The sequence below is a fragment of the Dipodomys spectabilis genome, unplaced genomic scaffold (assembly GCF_019054845.1).
Source record: "Dipodomys spectabilis isolate Male_0828 unplaced genomic scaffold, ASM1905484v1 ptg000042l, whole genome shotgun sequence".
Taxonomy (NCBI): domain Eukaryota; kingdom Metazoa; phylum Chordata; class Mammalia; order Rodentia; family Heteromyidae; genus Dipodomys; species Dipodomys spectabilis.
This window is the reverse complement of record NW_024870719.1, coordinates 15529400-15551537: the sequence shown is the minus strand read 5'-3', so window position 1 is coordinate 15551537 and position 22138 is coordinate 15529400. Positions and strand designations below refer to the sequence as shown.

The following is a 22138-nucleotide window of genomic DNA, read 5'->3' as shown; positions in this document are numbered from 1 at the left end:
CTAGTAAATTGAGCAAGAAAGATAACTTCTAAACACTAAGATAGGACACATAAAAAAGAAGGAAGCATACTATAGAAAATATGTTGAGAGAGGGGCTGGGAAGGTGACTCAGTGGTAGAGCCCTAGCCTTGTATGCATGAGGCCCTGGGTTCAATTCCTCAGCACCACATAAGCAAAAAGAAAAAAAAAGAAAATATGTTGAGAGAGAGAATGCACATTTTAGGAAGGTTTACATCAAATGCATTTAAAACCAGTATGTTCTCCACACTCCTCAGTTGAATATATTCAGAAGGCTTTATGGAATCCCCTGGTACACTTCCCTCTGAAAATTATTACATTAAACTCTGCTTCATTTTGTGTCAAGTCACTGAGAACTTTCTTCATTTCCCATCAAAAGATTCAATTAAGAACAGCCATGCCGGGCACCGGTGGCTCACGCCTGTAATCCTAGCTACTCAGGAGGCTGAGATCTGAGGATCACAGTTCAAAGCCAGCCCGGGAAGGAAACTCCATGAGACTCCAATAAACCATTAGAAAAGCAGAAGTGGTGCTATAGCTCAAGCGGTAGAGCGCTTGCCTTGAACTGAAAAGCACACGGACAGTGCCCAAGTCCAGAGTTCAAGCCCCACAACCGACAAAAAAAAAAAAAAAAAGAAGACAGCCATATGAGGGACAGCAGATACTTCTTGGATGTTGAAATTCAGCAGAGCAATCATGAAATCTATCCATTCATATTTTACTAGAAGGTCCTACACAAAAAAAATTGTCCTCCCTAAGACAGCAAAATAGACAGCAGACTACATCTCTGCGCCCAATGCAAATGTATAAATCCCTCCTGTACTCTGTAGTTGCATTATTCCAGGTTCACAGTATGTGTTATTAGTCTTCGATTTCCACTGTAACAAATCATCACAAATTTAGTGCCTTAAACAATGCCCAGTTATTATCTTCAAGTTCTAGAACTCAATATCCTAGTGGGCTAAAAAAATAAGATATTCGCAGGACTGTACCCCCTTTGGGCATTTTTGTCTTCCCTTCTGCAGCTTCTAAAACCATCTGCCTTTCATGGCTCATGGCTGTTTCCTCTAGCATAATTGCCAGCACTATCTTCCTGACCACACCCTCAGCCTTTCTTATGTAAGGATTATTTTAGTGCTTCTGCTTAGCCAGACACAATCCTTGTCTCAGGAGCCTTAATTTAGGCATATCTGCATTTCAGATGTGGACATTTTTGGTGGGCCATTTTTCTATCTGCCACACCCTATGAAGTTATTACTATCTTACTCCTTGTGTAGAGAAGCTGAGCTTCTGAGAGGTTATGTAGCATTTCCAATTCAGTTCTTTCAACCTTCAATACCCAGCACAGTGAGTGCACTCGCATAATGGCCACTTGTATTTAAGCAAAGGAAAGAGAGGGGAAATGGGCCTAAGTCCACCTGCACTGTGTCTAAAAGCATCCTGTCAAATCCAAGCCACAGTATGACAGTATGTAGCCACCGTATGTGAGTATCTAGAAGGCCAGAAGTAGGATTCTAATGCTTTCATTGAGTCATGTTAGACTTGTCAAAAAGAATCACATCCCTGCTTCAGGAAGAAAATGAGGGAGTGGCTGTCATAGCCACCATTATATGCAAGCCCCTCTGCAGCTCCTGTGCATCTCCAGGGTTTTGTGCTTCCTCCACCTCTCTTGCCCATCCATAGGCCAGCAGCTCTCCCAGAGAGGCTCCTTCACCCCAAGTGCTGCCATGAGTGGTCTTGGCCTGCAGGGATGGGTTACTGTCAGTCAAAGAAAGGGAATATCATCAGATCTACATCTTTGAGGTCCTTCAAAGCTACTCCAGAGCTATTTATTCACAGAAGCTTTCTGGATTTCTAGATCTCAACTGGGAAGAAGAGGGGCCCTCCAAGGGCCTTAGTAAATCTAAAAGTTCTGCCTAGGATTCTGAAAAATTGAACCCTAATAAAAAATAATAGATAAAGGATTATATAAGGAAAGTATATGGGCCAATAAAGATATTTTCTCTAGGTCTATCTTTGCTTTTCCTAATCCAGAGCACTTGGACCTCTTCAAAAACTTTTTTTAGTTAGAAGGAGATGCATTTAGGACAAAATCCTCAAGGTCAGTAAATCATACCTGACCAAATTTGAGTAAATTTTATAATGTGCAAAGTGAGAGAAATCCTGATTGATTTCACAGCCCATAAGAGAAAAATACTTCCTTCTTTTTTCTTTGTTCTTTTTTGTCAGTTGTGGGACTTGAACTCCGGGCCTGGGCACTGTCTTATGGGGACTTTTGTGCCGGGGCTGGCTCTGAACCTCAATCCTCAGATCTCAGCTTCCTGAGTAGCTAGGATTACAGGCATGAGCCACCAGTGTCTGACTTCTTTTAATTTTGACAGCATGTATAATATCCCAAGAATTTTTTAAATTTCTCCATAAGACTGAATTGGATCCAAAACTGTTTTTGGTTCTGGTACTTGTACATAGCAGTTGACATTCAGTGGAGCAGTTTAATCCTTTGGAAGCTTGTGTGTCTAATTAAAATACAGGGAAATTTCAGTTCTTTTGATTATAGTTGCTTATAATAATGCCACAGTGTTCTAAATTGGAGCAGAGGACTTGGTGATGAAATGTGTAGCTGTCCTGGGGAGAGAAGGGCTATTTCATTCTTCTTAAGATGAGGTTTTCAAAACAGATTTGTTTCTTACTTCTCCACTATAATTAATGCCACACTTAAGAAAGCTTAAAATACCATTTGTTGTTATAAATTATGTACCAGTTGAACATAATTGTGACTTTGGCTTCTTATTAGATCATTTAACAATTCTGAGCCTCTCTCTTCATTCATTTCTTTGTCTATTTTAAAATCCCCAACAAAAGCATATTATGTTACAGCTGGCTGATAAGGAACTGAAACTTATCTTTAACACCACTGTACAGTTCTCAGTGACATACTTTGCTTTACTCTGCTCTAAAATGCAGTCCACTTATTGGATGAGGGCCTCTGGGCTGCTCAGTTATGAGGCTGTTTACTGCCGGACAGGAAAGACACCCAGGACTTCCACCAAGGGTCAGAGGAAGTTGGATTCGTGTACATTATCATAAAAAACTTCCATCCTTTTGCTTTTCCTCTTCTAGTCCCCAACATAACACCTCAAAGATTATAATAATTATCATGTTGCAGGATAAAAAATGTTTAGCATGCTCTACATGTTGGTCAAAGTGCCATCATGAGAAATATATAACCTAATCCATAATAAATGACAGCTGGATGCTGGTGGGTTTCTCCTGTAATCCTAGCTACTCAGGAGCTGAAATCTGAGGATCAAGGATCAGCGCCTACCCTGGGACAGGAAAGCCTATGAGACTCTTACCTCCAATTAACCACCAAAAAACTACAAATGGTGCTGTATCTTAAAGTAGAAGAGTGCTAGCCTTGACCAAAAAGCTGGGGGAAAGAGCCCAGGCTCTGAGTGCAACCCTATGACCAACAACAACAACAACAAAAGAACAATAAATGACACATTTCCCCCTGATTATTCATGTAACCCAACTGCTCAATCCTCACACAGTGCTTATCAAATATACAGTGTCAGCTAATGAACAAATGAAAGAAATATACAATGAGCCAGAGTATACCATCAAGATATTCCCTTTTTCTCCATGAACCCAAAAGTCAGTGATGAGTCATACAGTCCTCCAGTGGATCTGCCTTTGCTAACTCTTTTTTCTGGCCCCATTCTTACTAGGTAGGCATTCTACCACATGAGCCATGACATCTGCTCCTTTTTTACTTTTATTTTTCAGGTAGTTTCATGTTTATGTCCAGGGCTAGCCTCAGAGCTTGAATCTGCTAGCTACCAAGGAGTTGGGATCACGCTTGTAAAGCAGCATGCCTGGCTTGTTGGTTGATAACAGGGCCTTATTAACTTTTTGCCTAGGCTATCCTCAAACCACAATCCTCCCAATTTCTACCTCCTGAGTAGCTGAGATTAAAGGCATAAACCACTACTCACAGCCTGCTTTGATAATTCTTGAGTGCTTCTTTCAAGCAGAGGCCTCTGCCACAAGCTAAGGGAATGAAGTCCTGGAAAGAGCAAGAAGAAAATGACAGTCATTGACAGAATACATGGAAAACATATTTTAACACATTTATTTGCTTTATGAACATAGTCTCTATCCTAGAGTCATAAACATGTATGGAGTCTCCATGTTCAGCCACTCCTGAATATGTCCACTCCATTGCTCTTTTATAATAACCTCCTTTAGCCCAGCAAGGCTCAAGTAGGCAGGATTCACTCATGTGGTGAAATACAATGAGATAATAGCCATCTATTAAAGAGCTTCTTGTCTTTACCATGGACATCAGCTGTGGACTGAAACATATTTTCTTATCATGTATGCCAGAAAAATGAATCTCATTCCCCTTTCTCCTGACTAATAGGATATAAATGACTGATATGGAAGTGGCGCTGTGGCTCAAGTGGTAGAGCACTCGCCTTGAGCTGAAGAGCGCAGGGACAGTGCCCAAGCCCAGAGTTCAAGCCCCGCCAAAATAATAAATGAATGAATGACATGCTTTCTCTGAATTAAGGGCTGAAGACAAGGTGTCACCCAAGTGGTAGGGAAGCCTTGAATCCAGTGCTTAGCACTACAAAATAAAAATAAAGGGAAGCTAGGTATCAGGGTTTATTCTTATAATCTTAGTTACTCACAAAGCTGAGATCTAAGGATCAAGATTTGAAGCCAGCCTGAGCAGACAAATCTTAGCTACTTTTATTATAAACTACCCAGCAAAAGCCTGGAAGTAGAAATGAGGCTCTAGTAGTAGAACACCAGCCATGAGCAAAAACTGCCCACCAAGGGCATGAGGCCTGAGTTCAAGCCTTACTATCAAAACACACACACACACACACACACACCTACACACAAATAATAAATAAAGGGAAGATTAAGAAGAGGGATATGCCTTCTTCTTACACTCCTTGATGAAGAAGAGGGATATACCTTTCTTCTTAAGTTCCTTGACTGTAACACAGAATATGTACTAGGCTACATAGTCTAGTCTAGCTTATGTTCCATATGAACGTAGGTATTATTTGGCTAAACCAAGAAGCGGCAATACTATTCTCAATATTGTCATATTGTTTTTGGTTCATGTCTCAGTGTGTTCACAATGACACGACTAGTTCAGTGAAGGAGAATGGTTGAAATAGAAAATTAGAAATAGACTCTGTTTAGCCCAGAAAATGGGAGATAGTAAGGGATTTGGTGACTGACCTCAGATTCTTACAATCTATTACAGGTAGCCCCAGACAGTAACACTGCCTAGTGACTGGAGCTCCCCAAGGGAACCAACATAAGCAATGACTACAGACAATAACTACAGATGTTATTGAGATCATGGCTTCCCTTTAAGACTTTTGTAACTTAAGATCCTAAGAAGCAGCTCAGATGACCTGGAGACAGCTAACTGTCTACACTTGTAGCACGTGATCATAGGGAGTGATATGAAGGGAGAATTGTCTAGTCTAGTTGCTGGAAAGTGTTCTCTAATTTATTTAGAATGTTCTCATGGTAAGTTAGAGTTTGTTTTTTGTTTGTTTGGTTGGGGTTTTTGTTTTTTTTTTGTTATTTGGTTTTATAAAGAACTGCTTAGAGGGGCTGGGAAGGTGGCTCAGTTGGTAGAATGCTTGCCTTGCATGCATGAGGCCCTGGGTTTGATTCCTCAGCACCACATAAGCAGAAAAAAAAACAGAAGTGGCACTATGGTTTAAGTGGTAGAGCACTAGCCTTGAGCTGAAGAGCTGAGGGACAGCGCCCAGGCCTAGAGTTCAGGCCCCACGACCAACCAAAAAAAAAAAAAAAATGCTGCTTAGAAAAAAATGGATAAGAGCTAAACTGGAATGAGACAACGAGATGGAATAAGTAGAGAAAAAATAAGTAAATAAAAATTTAGGAACAAAGATGGAATCATTGGGTAATAGGAATATTGAATGTTTGCCTGAGTAGAGAGCATAGGGTTCAAGAATAAAAGAAGTCATAGAAAATTTGGGTTACCAGTAAACAATGGGTCCACATGAAAGGATAGGAAGAACAATGCCATTTTAGTGCCAACTTACTGATCCTATGGAGCCGTGGTAGACCTATGGCTCCCTATCATTACCAGTCTCTAGGCCTCAAAGTGGTGTTATTACCAACTCTGAGTTCTTCCTGGTGCTGAAAATAGAAAGGTGAGTACAACTTGTTACACAATTGGCTCTCATTCTCAAATCCTGGGTTCAGTACACATCTCTTCATGGGATTTCCAATGATTTGCTCTGAAATTCATCTTGCAACATATATCCTTTTCCTTAATTTTCAAAGCAATGAGTATTTTAGTACAATGAGATGATTATCAGTTCTGGTGAAATCAAGTAAGTTTCTTGTTAATAAAAGTGTTTGTTAAGGTAACTACAGTTGTAAATACCTTCTCTTTTTAAAAGAAACCCATGTCATCGTATTTCAAGTTTTCCCATTAAAACAAAGAGGTTAATTTCCCCCTCAAGTTGATCATGACATTAATAATTTTTGATGGTGGGATATGACTATATCTATGCTAAGAGACAGTCATACATGCCAAGTCATCCAAACAATATAAAGTTTAGGTAGAAAATTTCATTCCATTACTATTGGGAATGTAAAGCCTTACCTTCATAAATAGAAATTCCTTTTGTTCAACATCTGGCTTATAGTTAGAGAAAAAAAATACCCCCAAGGATAAGTCCAAAGTCTGAAAAGCTAACTTTAATATTGTGAGTTCAGGAATAAAAATGAGGGTGCTTCTTGGCCATATTAAAATTTTCCAAAGCCCTTTTCCTCAGCTCTTCAAATAGGATTGTGTTGTCACACACACGTGCACTCTGCTTATATTCTGTTTGAAATACACAGAGTCCCATTTTGATAGGAGAAGAATATATGATGACAAAGAGCTACTAACAAACTCAAGCCAGAAAAATATTGCCAACAATTCCTACCAAAACTGAATTATTTTTCAATGAAAAGAAAGCCCCTTGGGGGTTTAGGACATGAAACATTACCTATTATGCTAACTAAAGTTCCTGAACTACTTCTATTAAACTGAGTTTTAAGAAGGCCCCTATTGATGAAAGACCCAAAATACTGCATGAACCAGCTATTGTTTGACAAAGAAAAAAGATAATTAAGTAATTAATAAGTTCTTTCTCTGATATAATAATGATCTCCACGTCAAGAATTAGATGAAAAGAATTAGACACTTTATACCAATGTACCTTCTCGCTGCTCACAGTCTGTTTATTATTAGAGCACCTGAGAAGATATCCCTAGAGTCTGATCATAATTCAGAACAAAGGTAAGGCTCAGTCTCTGATTATTTTCCCAGCGCCCTCTTTGTAGGCCAATGCCATGTCTCTTCTCTATTAAAAGATGAAATCTTGAGTTGCTGATATAAAAAAATCATCTCATCCATCAAAGGAAAATAAACTTATTTGCCAAGGAAGGGGAAATATGGAACCATTTGTAAAATCATTTCCTAAATAGAATCCTTTTAGAGAATATTGTTAAATGAATAATCATTTCTGAAGTAGCTGATGCTCATAAAGTATTAATTTCTTCTTGGTCATACTGGATCAAATTTACCTCTAAAATCAACTCAAAATATTTCATTTAATTAAAAGAAATCTTTTTTAAAAAAAAAACACTTTGCTATCAAAAAAATTTAGAAGGAGAATGAAAAAAATGATTGCCTGTGATGTTGGAAGTGTCCTTTGGTGTTGGGGCCTGACCTGGTAAGAATTCCTTGCCAGCCCCTGGATACCTTAGTTTTGCTAATGCCTACCAGTGGCCATGTGGGCAGATGAGGCTTTGTATGAATGCACTGGTCAGGAGGTGTTGGGGAACTGGGCATGGAAAGGTAGCAGATTTCTGATCTCTAGTTTGCATTGATCTTACATTTAGACACAGATTCAGAAGAACAGACCCTCCCTTTTCCAGTGCCTTCGGAAAGATTGCCGCTCCGTAGAATGAGTCCTTTCTCCTCCACCCTTAATCTACAACCCAGCTTCCCCGGGAGATCCTACTTTGATTTCCGATCCTCACCCCACCAGCTGAGCTTGCATTCTTCTTTACAGTCTCTCAATGCACCCGGTGAGCTGAGCTGTCAGACTTTTCCTCTCCATCTCTGTGCCTTGAAGGCATCTCTCTCTGAAACTCATGTTCTGTTCTTGCCATTCATGTGCGTGGTGAGGGGGATGAGCTGGTCTCTGTGTCTGTGGCCTGCTTCCAGTGTGAGGAGCTTTGGGATGATGGAGCTTTGTGGTGTTCTTGTTTGTGTGGTGTGAGGACCCACCATGGAGCTGTGTTCCATCTGTAATAGCACTGGAAAGTGATGAGCAAAGTTGTTCTTTTTTGCACAAAGCTGGTACCACCTTGGGTAACTTGCTCTATCATCACATTCAGTGGCACAGCACGGCACAGGCACCGGCTAAGCAGAGGCTATGGCAGTAGTTTAGAGGTTTGCAACCCTCTGTATCCAGAAAACCAGCGGTGTCTGGGAGACTGGATCAGTGCATCCAGCCTGGAGTGGTCTGATTAAACATAGACTCAAGAGATCTTTTTGATAAAATAAAAGTGAAAGCACATCAACAGCAGAATGCATCCTACAGAGCAGGCAAACTTGAGGGCAGAAAGTTGGAGGTATTTTTCTGCAAAAGCCTGCACTTGCTGGTAGGATCTGGGGCTTATGGTCAATCAAGGGCAAGGACCACTGCTAGCTGAATTAGAAATCTTTCATTCCTGATGCTGAATGCCTAAAGATCCTGTAATCAAATGGTTCAGCCTCAGAAAGTTTCTCACAGTCAAGCTGGTTGTGACAGGACCCGGGGCTAATTTCAGGGAAGCTAGACCTGTGGTAGTCACAGTAAGCTCTGTCTAGCTTCAAATGTAGCTCTTCAAATATCTGCGTTGCACATCTATTTGATCTCTTCAGGACTATATTATAATCATGGATACATGCAATGCACATTACCCATTTCCCAAGGTTTCTTTTGGTTTTTCTTTTATTTTTTTGGCTCATCCCACATCCTGGAATGAAGAAGGCCACCGCATGACAGTGCAAAAAGGGATGCAGGGACTTCAAGCTCTCTTGACAATGACATTTTCCTTTGTGCTTTTCTGTTTCTTATTGTTTTTCTGTGCACTACTGGCTCTCCCACATGCTTTGTTATGGAACTCTTCACTTGTGTCTAATGTACTGAACTATTGTTACAGTCTTTGTAATGTATATTGTCTCAAGAATAAAATGAAATGTGGGCCTGGGGGGTATTTGATGGGTATATTTAATATCACTGCTTTAGTTGTATCATTGAAATCTTCCATGTATGATGCTGTGTTAAAAGTAGTACAAAGGTTTCAGAACATTTGTTTCAGAAACAAAGACTTGCAGAAGGTATGGTTCATGTAAAAAAGTTAAAAGCCCTATTCACATGCTACATGCAAATTTATTTCAAATGCTGGATATGAAATTGAGTTTTAAAACTCTGAGTGTTCTGTATTATTCTCTAACTCAACAATATAGATTAATGTGACATAAAAGTAGTCATGAGTTGGGAGAAAATGAGTCTCTTGCATGGGCATTCATCCCAAAATCAAATTAGCTAGCCAAAGTAAGGTCATAAGCTTTCAGTGTTGTTTTTAATTCAGTCTTCTTTTATAATAAGTTGTGCTGTCAATTCTTTTAAAGCCCTTTTAAGTCATTCAGTACAGTACACGTCAGTTGCCGTGGAAATACATATAGAAGGGTCTTCTTAGTTTGGAAACACATCGCATGATCCTTTTTCTCCTAGTGCTCCTAGTTGAAAACTTTAGCATTTTAAAGCCAGTCCTCCTACCTCTACCTTAGTACATCTTCATCAGGTGGGTTATTCAGACCTCACAGAAGGGATTGGGAAAAGTTCCATCTGTGATTCCAGAAGCTCTCTGAGCCCCTTCCAGTAGCTCTACTCTTTTCCCTCAAGAAACAGGCACGTGTTGTTTTAAAAAAACATTACATCTACGTCATTATTAAAAAGTATCAGATGTATTCACATGTAGTTTGGATTATATTACACATTTAGGACATGTTTCATTTTACTTGGACTTAAAGCATAACAAAAAGAAACTTCTGGCCACAGCCAAAATTAGAACAGCTAGGATAAAATAAAGCCGAATTTATCAAAACCCAGTGATTTTTCCATTTCAATTTGGCAAAATTTATTTCACTTTTAAAACAGTAAGCCCTCATAGTACAGAAAATTGTGTGGACATGATTGAACATGGAAGATAATGAACATTTAAGCTATAGTGTTTCTCATCAACTGGAAAATGATTTATTAAAGTGTAAGAACATGTGCTTTTCATTGGGAAAGAACAGCAAAAAAAAAAAAAAATTAGCTGGGCACCAATGGCTTCTGCCCATCTATTCCTAGCTACCCGAAGAGGCTAAGCTCTAAGGATTCTGGGTATGAAGCCAACCCAGGCAGACAAATCTAAGAGAGTCTTATATCCAATTAGCCACCAAAAGCTAGAACTGGAGCTATGGCTCAAGTGGTAGAGTGTGATCCTTGTGCAAAACAAACCAAGTGAGGACATGAGGCCCTAAATTTAAGCCCTAGTACCCATACACACAGACACACACACACACACACACACACACACACACACACACACACACATACCTACAAAGAAGGAACGTTGAAAGGGCTTTGTTTTTTTTCCATGAATCAGGCCTCCAGTGATTATATTTAGTTGGTGCTTTTTAAATGTATACAAATATTTTTTATCATACTGCTTGTTGCATAGCTTTGATGTGTAGTATCTCTTTATAGGATGCAATTTTGAGACACAGTCTGCACCTTACTCTCAATTAGGCAAGTATACTTATTGTAATTGTTATCTTTTATTTATGTGACTGCTATGTCAATTTCCTTCATGAAATAAATGGTGGCAGCTTATATTATGTAAATAAAATTGTCTAATGGTCATTCTAACCCCATCATAGTTTCTCAAATTCTTGGGTGAAAAAAAATGCCTCATTGTTTTAATGTTACACCTTGAACCTTACCTTTCCCCCCAAATTTTCTTATGCATCAATGCAAAGCACTCTTTATGAGCACTAAATCTGCATTTAGGTACAAAAATACCTATAAAAGTACAAATCAGAGCAGCTGTTTAGCATGTATAGCATTTTCAGTGGAGCCCTTTTTGGGTATTAGTCTATCAAGAGACATGTTTTCTTATCAATGTCAATTTTGCTTCCTGTTTCTCTCCCCATGCCTTTCATTGGAATGACAACAGTTGACATTAAAAAGCTGTTGGCAGGTATGGAATGCCCTTATTCTTTTACAAGTAGCAAAGACTGAAGTGTACATGTGAGATGGCTCACAGGTTCAGTAAATCAGAGATTCCATCTCTCCAGAGTGTGTTATCTGTAGGCAGCATTTAAAACTTGAGGGCATCGTAGGCTAGACGTGTGGCTTATGCTTACCATGCTAGCTGATAGGAAAATTATGACTCAAGGCCAACTCAGGCCAAAAAGATAGTGACATTTTAACTCAACAAACAAGCATGCACCATGCATTGTGGTACAGGTCTATAACCTCCGGTATTTAGGAAGCGAGAATATAGGTAGGAACATTGCGTTGCAAGGCCGGTCCCAGCCAAAGTGCCACACCTTATCTAAAAACTAAAAGCAGGAAGTGGAGCTGTGGCTCAAAGTGGTAGCCTTGAGTGGGAAAAGATCAGGGACAGCGCACAGGCCCTGAGTTCAAGCTCCATGAACAACAACAACAACAAAAAGAGAATCTTTTAGGGCAGAGAATGTAGTTAGTGGTAGAGTGCTTGCCTTTCATGCATGAGGCCCTGGGTTTGATTCCTCAGTACCACATAAACAGAAAAAGCCACAAGTAGTACTGTTGCTCAAGTGGTAGAGTGCTAGCCTTGAGCAAAAGAAGCTGCAGGGACAGAGCCCAGGTCCTGAGTTCAAGCCCCAGGACTGGGGAAAAAAAACAACTAAAAGCAAAAAGGGTTGGGGGGCATGGCTCAAGGTGTAGAACACTTGCCTAGCAAGCATGTGGCCCTGAGTTCAAACCCCCAAACCACACACACACACACACAATTTAAGGAAAAAGAATTGTACCTGTATTTGACATTCAAACTACCTCCAACTGTAGCAAAATACATCACGTCCGTTTCAGGAATAACTTGCATTTTTAAGTTAGGAAGCAAGCAACTTGTCCTATATCCAAATCACTCCCAATCACACATGAAAATTAATCTGTATAACTTACAGCAGGCAAGACAGCTGTGAAAATCTGCTGAGGGACTGTTTCCAGATTTCACCCAGTATGTTTTATCCCTCCTCCATCCAGGACTGTAGGTCTAGCCTCCCTGCATCAGGGGTCACCCAGGCCTCTTAGCCTATCCCCTGTCCCCTCTTGTCTCTGGTGCACTGCTCTGCCAGTGACCAGGTGGAGGGACTTGAACCTTCCAAACTCCATGTCACCTCACTCTCCCAGATCACCTGGTTGGGAGTACAGCCTGAGTCAGGTAACCCCTGCTGAATCGGTCGTGTGTCCTCTGTCCACTTCTGGTACAAAGTACCATCTCCCAGGAGACGTGCCATCCACTCATGGCAACTTGGACCCCAGACATCTCCTCCCTGCATGGCAGCATGAAAAGTGTTACTGTATCCATATAGCCCAGGAGTTCTGAGCTCTTCAAGTGTGTCTTAATAACCACTTCCTTTCTGTTATTCTCAGTGGCCTGGTTTGCTTTCGACCCTGGCTCAGCACATTCGGACATCATCTTCTCCAATGACAACCTGACAGTGACCTGCAGCAGCTACGATGACCGGGTGGTGCTAGGGAAGACTGGCTTCTCCAAAGGCGTCCACTACTGGGAGCTAACGATAGATCGCTATGACAACCACCCTGATCCTGCCTTTGGCGTGGCTCGCATGGATGTGATGAAGGATGTGATGTTAGGAAAGGACGACAAAGCTTGGGCAATGTATGTGGACAATAACCGGAGCTGGTTCATGCACAACAACTCGCACACCAACAGGTACCCTGAAGCCCTCAAACCAAGCCTTCTTCAGGTTGGCTTCTGGTCACCAGTGAGAACCCTACCCAGTTCAAAGATCTATAACATAGATGATGGGTAGGTGGTCAGTAGAGGAGAGCCAATCTTGCCATTTTGCTTTTTGCATAATGATAAGAGATGTAAGCATTTCCCTTGGCCCTTCATTGCTGTAGTTCACCCAGAGCTAGAAGCTAGAATCCCCAGGGATGTTCACACTAGGAAAACACGGCAGGATTCTATAACCCAGATCAGGACATACCAGGAAAGTGTTTTGGGCCCAAGGACTTCATTTTTCCAAACCTGAGTTTGCAAACCCTCCAAAGAAAGATCATAATATTTTTCCATTCAGAGGTGTTCTGAATGCCTGGTGGGGCGTACAAACATTTCACACAGTGGAGGCATTTGAAATAGAAGCCCTTGTTCTTGTTATAACCATCATCAGTATTACCGCTCAAAATAGAAGCCAGTTACTCAACTAAATATTATGGTTGCCAATTTGGATAGTTTGATACTTGAAGAACTCTCTTATTATTGTATGAATTAGAACACTCAGTTTGTTGAAGAAAGAGTGTAATAATCTGCGTAAGATTTTCCTCTATCACTTAAAGACAATTATACTTGATCATTTGGTATAATTTCCCTGTAGATCTCCCTTTTCATTTGCTTATGTTTGCTTCTAATGTATTTTATTTCGGATTTCCTAAGCCAAAAAGTATCTTTCATAGATACTGGTCCTCCTTACTCCAAAACGTTCCCCAGGATGCATTCTTCATTGTGCCTCGTGTAATGATGCAGTTGTGTTTAGTGAGATCAGAGGGAAAGCAAGTTAAACAGTGAGAGGATAATTGGACATCATGACTTCTGCTTTTTCTGTCAGCATCTCACTGACCCTTTTCTAGCCAGTAGATTAGATTCCTGTAGCCATCTACTCCCTTGGATAGCTTCTGTACAACTCCATTCATATGTGCAGTGTTAGCTGCACTTGAAGTGAGCACACACCATTTCAAATTGATCTCGAATCCTACTGGATATAGATAATCACCTTCAGTGATTTCCATTTTAAGGAACTGTGTCACTAGGTTCCTGATGCCATCTCCCATATACTATATGCTTGACATCTTAATTGGGGGTGACAGAATGAATAAGAACATGACCATCAAACTACACAGAGAAACATGTTCTTCAAGCTGAACACATCTGCTTGCATGCAAACTGTGTGTGTGTCACTTGTGTTGTTGTTAAGCCTGTGAACAAGATACAACTTGTAAACCTGTCTTCTAATGGCTCTGTGAGCTGAGTACAGTCTATTCTGCATGCAAGAGGAAGCAAGCAATGCCTATGAATGCCTGTGTGCTGCTGAGAGGGGGATGAAGTCAGTCTTGCTACATCTCAAAACAGGAAGGAAGACACATCAGTCATCCCCACCTAATGGCATTTTGTGAAACCATCAACTGAAGCCCAAGACACAATTTGTAAAATGACATTTGTATGTAATCTCTAACTTGCCTGTGATATAATTGTTCACTTTATGGAAAAGATTTTTCTTCGATATTGTCATTTTACAGAGAACCTCTTAGCTTCTTATTTCAAATTCAACATGCTAAAAACTACTGTTTCAGGGATGACTTTTATGATTTAATGGAAAGAAAAAGATTCCCACACTCCAATTACTCATGCATATGTTTTGTTCAACCTAGTGCTTCTTTAACTTTCAAATGAAGTCATTTTGTATTTAATGATTTAATTCACATCATTGTGCAAAGTATGTACTATAGTTAAGTCAGAGCTCTGATAGCCAAAAGGCTATCCTCCCCCCCCAGACTTTAGTGGTTGGCTTTCTACTACTGCAGTTCAGAGGTAAAGACCCCCAATGAATGAATTCACCCTCAACAATGTGGATCAGCCTGTGTACCCACCAGGGGTGGTTGTCTCCCACAAGAGAGTGGAAATTAGTGGGGGTGAAGAAAAAAATCTTACTTATATTTTACATAGAAAGCCCAGCTATACATACAGTACATAAAGAGGTATACAGTTTGCCTGTGGCATTAAGATTTACGTTTTAAAAAATGTGCTTAGAGAAAAAATATGTTAAAAGGTGAGGAAGGGGCAAACATTCTGAACAGATTGTGAAACACTGGCTTCACCGTACCTGAGAGAGAGAGAGAGAGAGAAAGAATGAGTGTGTGTGTGTCAGTCAGAATAACAAGCAAGGCTAACCCCACTTTTTTCTTTCCCACAGAACGGAGGGAGGGATCACCAAGGGGGCCACCATTGGGGTCCTCCTTGACTTAAATCGAAAGACCTTGACGTTCTTCATCAACGATGAGCAGCAAGGCCCCATAGCATTTGAGAATGTGGAGGGCATGTTTTTCCCTGCCGTCAGCCTGAACAGGAATGTGCAGGTAAGCATGGGCCCCTGGGTGTAAATGCAGCTTCTTCTAGCTGCAGTTATAAACCCCTCCCCAAAGAAGGTGGATAACATAAGATGCAGAGCAAGGTGTGGAGGAGAGGAGAGAAAGGGGTCAATATGGCTGACTGATAGGATTCCACAGCCGCCGAAGCCCTTCCCTGTCCTTGCATACTTTCTAGTGAGCAGCCCATGGGAAACTCAACGGTTCTGTTCTATTCATGGGCCGCTCTAGTTTCGTCTCTAAGTAGAAATGAATGCCTTTAACCAAACAACTGAGATGACTCACACAAAGCTCCCGGCTTGTCTGAGAAGGAACTATGAGATAAAAGTGTGAGTCCCGTCAGAAAATAGAGAACCTTTCAGCACCTTCTCTGGGTCCTGTTCCTCTCTGCTGAGTGCAAAAGGAAGAGCAGACATAGTCCCTGCACACAAGTTCTGTTATGCATTATTCTCTCTTTCATTCATCAACAAATTCCTACAGGGTTCCCCTAATACATCAGAAACAATTACAAATATTCAGTGTACATCAGTAAGGGGAAAAACAGATATAAATTTTCCCTTCTAGAGCTTATGTTCACGTTAGAGGAGACCAACAAGAAACAATAGTACAATGATACTCTCTTCAATGTATGGATAAATTGATAGGTCAAACAGAGGAAAGGGGAAAGGGGGTGGGATTGCTGAGGCTGGGGGAGGGTAGTTGCAGCCTTAAGTAGGATGGTTGGTACAGGTTGACCCTGTGGGACTCCCAGGTGAGCTGAGCCATAATGAAGATGAAGGATGGAGCCATATGGAGCCTTCTAGACAGGGGAAATGGCCTTGGATGAACAGAGCAGAGGAATGAAGTTGTGGGTTTGGGTAAGGGGATCATGGGGAGGAAGACTAGAACCATGCAATCATGGAAGGCCATCCCCTACCAGCCAAGACTTGGGGTTTCTCTGCCTTCCTGAGCTGGGCCTCTTATTAACAATTATCACCTCACACAACAAATGAGTGCCTGGAGGCAGGTCTGAAGAAGAAAAGCACGACAGCTGATTTTTACCCTATGAGAACCATAGTCTTGAAGTTTATCTCAAAACAGTTCATCGTTGTCTATCAATATATGTACTATAAATGATCACAACCTAGTGCTACCTATCCTCCTATCTTCCTGTAAATAGATAGGACTTTCTACTGAGAGGGAGCGGGGAGGCTGCTGGGATCTAATTGTCCAGAGTTTGACTTCTACTTTAGAAAAAAGAGAATTATTCCTTGTCCTAGAAGTGAGTCTCAGAAAAAAACCTCACTCAAAGGTTCCTATGTTTCAGCCATTTCTCTTTTAAAGGATATCATAGTAGGTATGCACCAGGGTTTTCCATGATGTTCTGAGTGTCTTCAGATAAGAGATTATTAGTCAGAGAAGACAGACATGAAGGAGGAAATGATGGAGAGTACTATATGAAGTGGTTCTAGGCTTAAGGTTGAAAAGAAATGGAAGTAACATAATAAATGCCCATGTTTCTTCATAACTGGTCATCGGTCTTTCATGCCATCCCAGAAGCAAGGTGTATCCCAGCTGAGGAGCTAGTGGACAGGTTAATCTCTTATCTGTCTTTGGACTTGGTGTGGCCAACCAAGTGGAACCAGGTTTCATTACCTATAAACCAGTGCCTGTGTCTTCTGTCAGGAGGAACTACAAATTTCCTGAGTCTTTTTTAAAAGGTAGGTGGCTGAGAACCATATCATCAAGTGTCACCAGGACTTGTAAGCCCACCATTGGAATGAGGCTCTTAGCACAGCTAGAATCCACTTGGATGTCTGTTAGCACAGACATTCAGGATAAGTGAAGAGATGGCTTTGTGACTTAGGGCACTGGGTCCAGACCTGCGGTGTCTTGCAGAACTCACAGTCTTGTCCCCCAGGTCACACTTCACACCGGGCTCCCAGTCCCCGACTTCTACTCCAGCAGAGCATCCATAGCCTAAGGATGTGCTGTGGAGGCACCGGCTGCCGGGGAGAGTGACAACCAGAAGCCCAGTCAGCCGTGGCGGAACACAGAGTTGGCTGGAGAGAGAGAAGGAGAAAACAGCTGGTCCTCTATGATCTTCACAACTACCATTCTGCCCTTTCCCTCCAGTCTCTCCACTCGGCCACACCCGAGTCCCTGCCACCCCCTGCGATTCTAACCAACAAAGGACCTAGGCAGCCCAACCATGTTTCTTTCGCCACTCCCAAAAGTAGCTTTTCTTGAACTTAATTTTTTTATATAGGTGAGTTCATTTTCTTATTGATCATGTTCCTGAAGTGGCACTGCCAGGAGAAAGTTCTCTTACAATCTTTATTTCTTAAGCTTTTGGTCAAACAGAGATTGAAGCAGGAGGTAGGGAAGAACAAACTTGAGTTTGGAGCTTGCAGTTTACCTTCTAGAATGTTCTTGCCCTGACACCTCTTGGGCAACATTAGCTATGTGTGGCTAATCTTTGGGAGATGGGCAGTGTGCATCAGGTATTGAGAAGTCTACCACCCTCTGAAGCACAAAAACTATCAGCTGCACAGATTCACAGCAGGGCAGGATCCTCAGGATAGCCCAGGAAACAGACCAGACACTGTACAGAGGCAGAACACAGGATTTCATGGTTCTATTCATTTAGCTAATACAGGTTTTTAAATCAAAACTATGAGGGACCAGGCAATATTCTAGATGTCATGCTTTAGACACGGTGGAAACACACAATAAGCAGACAGATGGGCACAGCTTCTGCCCCCCCCCCCCCCCCCGGAGCATGTACTCTAGTAGGAGAACAAAGCAAAAATTACACACTGTTTCACATTGTTATGAGTAACAGAAAGGGAACAGACAAGAGTCAAAAAGGGTCACTGCCAAGCTCTTTCAGGTTTCCTAGAATACAAGGCTAAATAAAACCCCCACATTCTAGTCATGGTAGCACTAAGAATGTACCAGTTCGATGCCTTTCCAACTGCACTATGTTAATATTCGACCCTGCTGCTACTTCATCACTGAGCCCTTCTTTGGCAGAAACGATGTCAGCATTCTGACTCCTTCATGCTGCAATCATAACAAGCCTTAAAAAATGAACAGTTTCAAAACAAAATAGTGAGCAGAGGGCAGATCCCATGTCACCAATGGGGATCTTAAGTTACATTCTCAGGACAAAAATGCTGTCTCCACATGAACTGTCTGTGCTGTGACAACCAAAATCCATCTACCCTGCTGCCATGCACAGCCTGACTTTCTAGAGAAGTTCAAATCAAGTTTGGAAAAACCTGAATTTGAGTCATTTCTAGGACTGATGGCAGAATAATAGTGCATATTACTTCTAAAGAGTGACACCCTTCTGATTCTTTAGTTTGACATGAAGTTTTAGAAAATGTAGGACTTGGGAAAATAAAAATAAAAGTTCTCATTCACTGACTACTTTCTGTGATATTACACACACATACACACACACCACCACTACCACCACCACCACCACCACAGCCAGGAATAACAATAAAAGGAAGGAGTAAGATGGGAAAGCTAACAGTGCTTTGGCAAAAAAAAAAAAAAGTAATAAATGTAAATAGCTCATTATTTACTCCTGTGCTTCTTCTAGTTAGATGATTTCAGTCAGTGATACTGTTTTTCTAGTTAGAACCTAATTTATTAAATGGGTGCTATCCTGTTTATGTCTATCTTCGTTTTTCATGGCTAGAGAAATTCTCAGTTGCAGGACAACACTAGTTTGATATTTGATTTACGCTCCAATGAGACTCGATGGCTGGGCCGCTGTAGACTCCTAGTTTCTCTCATTCTTTATGAAATCCATTCCGCTAATTAGATTTCTAGTGACTTGTAACACTTAGTTTACACTGAATTGCAATTATAAATGCATACAGCTACTGTACTAGAAAGAAAACCATGTCATTTCCAGTGTGCCAATAAAATGATTTTTATGAGAGAACAAAAATGTCTCCATAGAATTTTTTTAAATTTTTACCTATGGGAGGGCTTGGGGACACCTGCCTTTCTCAGAGCAGTGTTTCTTCAGCACAGTATAATCAGAAGGCTCCCCAGTACTTGAAAGCATGATTCTGCCCATTTCCTCCAGAGTGTGGTACTAGCTCTCTTTTTACCTCTCACCCAAATTTGAACGTGCTGTGAAGCGTGTGTCTTCTGGCATCTGCCTCCAAATCTGCTACTAAAAAGCCACAAACTTGTGCTGCAAAAGTATCATATCCTGTCAGTTCCTGTAGTGAGTCCTTGAATGGCTAAATAATACTATTGTTTTTGCATAATTACAACATTATCTACTCTTTTTTTCTCTTTGCCAGTCCTGGGTTTGAACTCTGACCCTGAGCTCTGTCCTCGAGCTCCTCTGTGCTTCAGGGCTAGTTAGCACTCTACCACTCGAGCCATAGCACCACTTCCAGCATTTTCTGTGTATGCAATACTGAGGAATGGAACCCAGGGCTTCGTGCATGCTAGGCAAGCACTCTACCCCTAAGCCACATTCCCAGCCCCAACATTACCTACTATCTTACATTATTATCAGCCTTTCTCCCTCCCTCTTTCTCTTTTTTTTTGGGGGGGGGGGCATCAGGGTTATAAATCAAGGCATTTTTATGCTAGGTAAGCAGGAGCTCTACCCCCACCCATTCCTCCACCCCTATTCCCCATTATTTCTGAAATAGGGTCTGCCAGGGCACAGTCCTTCTATTTATATTTCCTTCTGTCTCTAGGATGGCTTTTCTATTGAGTTGGAGTCTGGAGAGCTTATTTTTGGCCCAGGCTGGCCTGAAACCACAATCCTTCTAATCTCAGCCTCCCATGTCCCTAGGCATGAGCACCCTGCCATTCAACATGCAGTATAGCTAATAAAAAAGAGAGAGATTTGTATAGATGTTTAACAGAGAACCATAAAGAAGGCAATGATGAACATTTCAAAACAGTGAAAGATTATCATTCCAAAATTGCTCATCTAAAAGTAAAACTACATATAGACAAATACAACTTTTAGTGATACTGGGATTTGAACTCTGAGCTTCATGCTTGCAAAGCTGGTGTTCTGTCACTTGAACCAGTCCAGCATTTCGCTGGTTATTTTATTTGTTTTTTGTTTGTTTGTTTGTTTTTGGTCCGGTTGTGGGGCCTGAACTCTGGGCTTGGGCACTGTCCCTCAGCTCTTCAGCTCAAGGCTAGTGCCCTACCACTTGAGCCACAGCGCCACTTCCAGCTTTTTTCTTTTTGCTTATGTGGTGCTGAGGAATCGAACCCAGGGCCTCAGGCATGCAAGGCAAGCGCTCTACCACTGAGCCAACTTTCCAGCCCCTTGCTGGTTATTTTAGAGATGGAGTTTCATGGCCTTTTCTGGTTGGGTTGGCTTTGAACCTCAGTCCTCTAGATCTTAGTTTCCTGGGTAGCTAGCATTACAGGGGTGAGCCACCTGCACCTGGCTCCATTTTGGTTCTTGACTCTGTTTTCTAATCTAGTGCTAATGAGTATATAATGAGTAAGTTCATCTGCAGCATAATTATGCCTATTGTACTGCTGCTTTTCCCACATGATCTCAACATTTTGCTAATGGTCTCCAGGGCAGAAAAGCTGTCAGATGAGACCTCCAGCCTTATCCCATGGCAAGCTGACATTGATGGGCAAGTGGAGGTTAATTGCACCTTCTCCAGAGGTTGCTCTCATCCTTAGCATTGGGCAAAAACAGTAGTATTTACAGCATACATCTTTGTCTAGACAGAGTGATGTACACATGCACCAGCAGAAGATCACAACTATCTTCAAGAGATCAATATTTCTTAAAGTTTTCTGAGGTACTGCTGAAACTCAATTCCTCCATCTAACTCCACATCCTCAGTTTAACTCAGCCCAAGAATTTCAGTGTAGCACAGTGTTTACCTATAACACACTCACTGCTGGCTAGCTAGCAGTCCACTGCCTCAGCTGAGAAAGGCTTTTCCTTGATGTTCAGAGAATCTGAACAGCTCCACTCTGTGCTTTGGGGATGTAGGGAGAGAATCCTAATGGTCAGATGAAGCAAGGAGCACCTGCGGAGGGGGCTGCCACAGGGTGCAGGACACTTGAGTAACTTGGTGACAAGAAGTTATTATGTTACACCGTGATCTTGTTTTGTTTCTTTTCTGTTTGTTTTTCTTCTGGAAGCCTTTGGCATTGTGTTTCACTCACCCATAAGCCTCTTTCCAGGTCCAAAGGAAACTTAGGAAACACTGGCCATGCTGCTCACAGCAACTATCAGAAACACCATGAGCTTGGGGAGGTAGGGGAGAACCATGGAAGGGTGACATTGACCAAGATGCATTGTACTCACAAACTGACATGTTGAAACCCTTTTGAGCAACTGCTTAAGGATAATTGAGGGGCTGGTCATGTGGCTTAGTGGTAGAGTGCTTGTCTAAGCATGCATGAAGCCCTGGGTTTGATTCCTCAGTACTATATAAACAGAAAAATCACATGGGAGTGCTAGCCTTGAGCAAAAGAAGCTTGGGGACACTGGCCAAGCCCTGAGTTCAAGTCCCAGAACTGGCAAAAAAAAAAAAAGGGTAATTGAAAACAGAAAAAAAAAGGAACAATTAAGGAACATG

At 41.5% G+C, this 22138-nt stretch overlaps 1 protein-coding gene across 24 annotated transcripts in view; it reads left to right on the top strand.

Moving 5' to 3' along the window:
* The window catches only part of Trim9 (tripartite motif containing 9), a 113430-nt gene extending 93971 nt beyond the window's left edge, over window positions 1-19459 (top strand). For 6 of the 24 annotated variants that reach the window (XM_042677973.1, XM_042677965.1, XM_042677971.1 and 3 more), the window contains 3 exons: window positions 12816-13119; window positions 15377-15539; window positions 17449-19459. In XM_042677973.1, the coding sequence (XP_042533907.1) occupies window positions 12816-13119; window positions 15377-15539; window positions 17449-17511 (530 nt within the window). In that variant the 3' untranslated portion in view covers window positions 17512-19459. Of the gene's footprint in view, window positions 1-4846; window positions 4866-7044; window positions 7059-7977; window positions 8167-10883; window positions 10926-11352; window positions 11377-12815; window positions 13120-15376; window positions 15540-17448 lie in introns of all 24 variants that reach the window. The other 18 variants (XM_042677948.1, XM_042677966.1, XM_042677950.1 and 15 more) reach the window with 13 other exon arrangements.
* Window positions 19460-22138: the final 2679 nt, after the last annotated feature.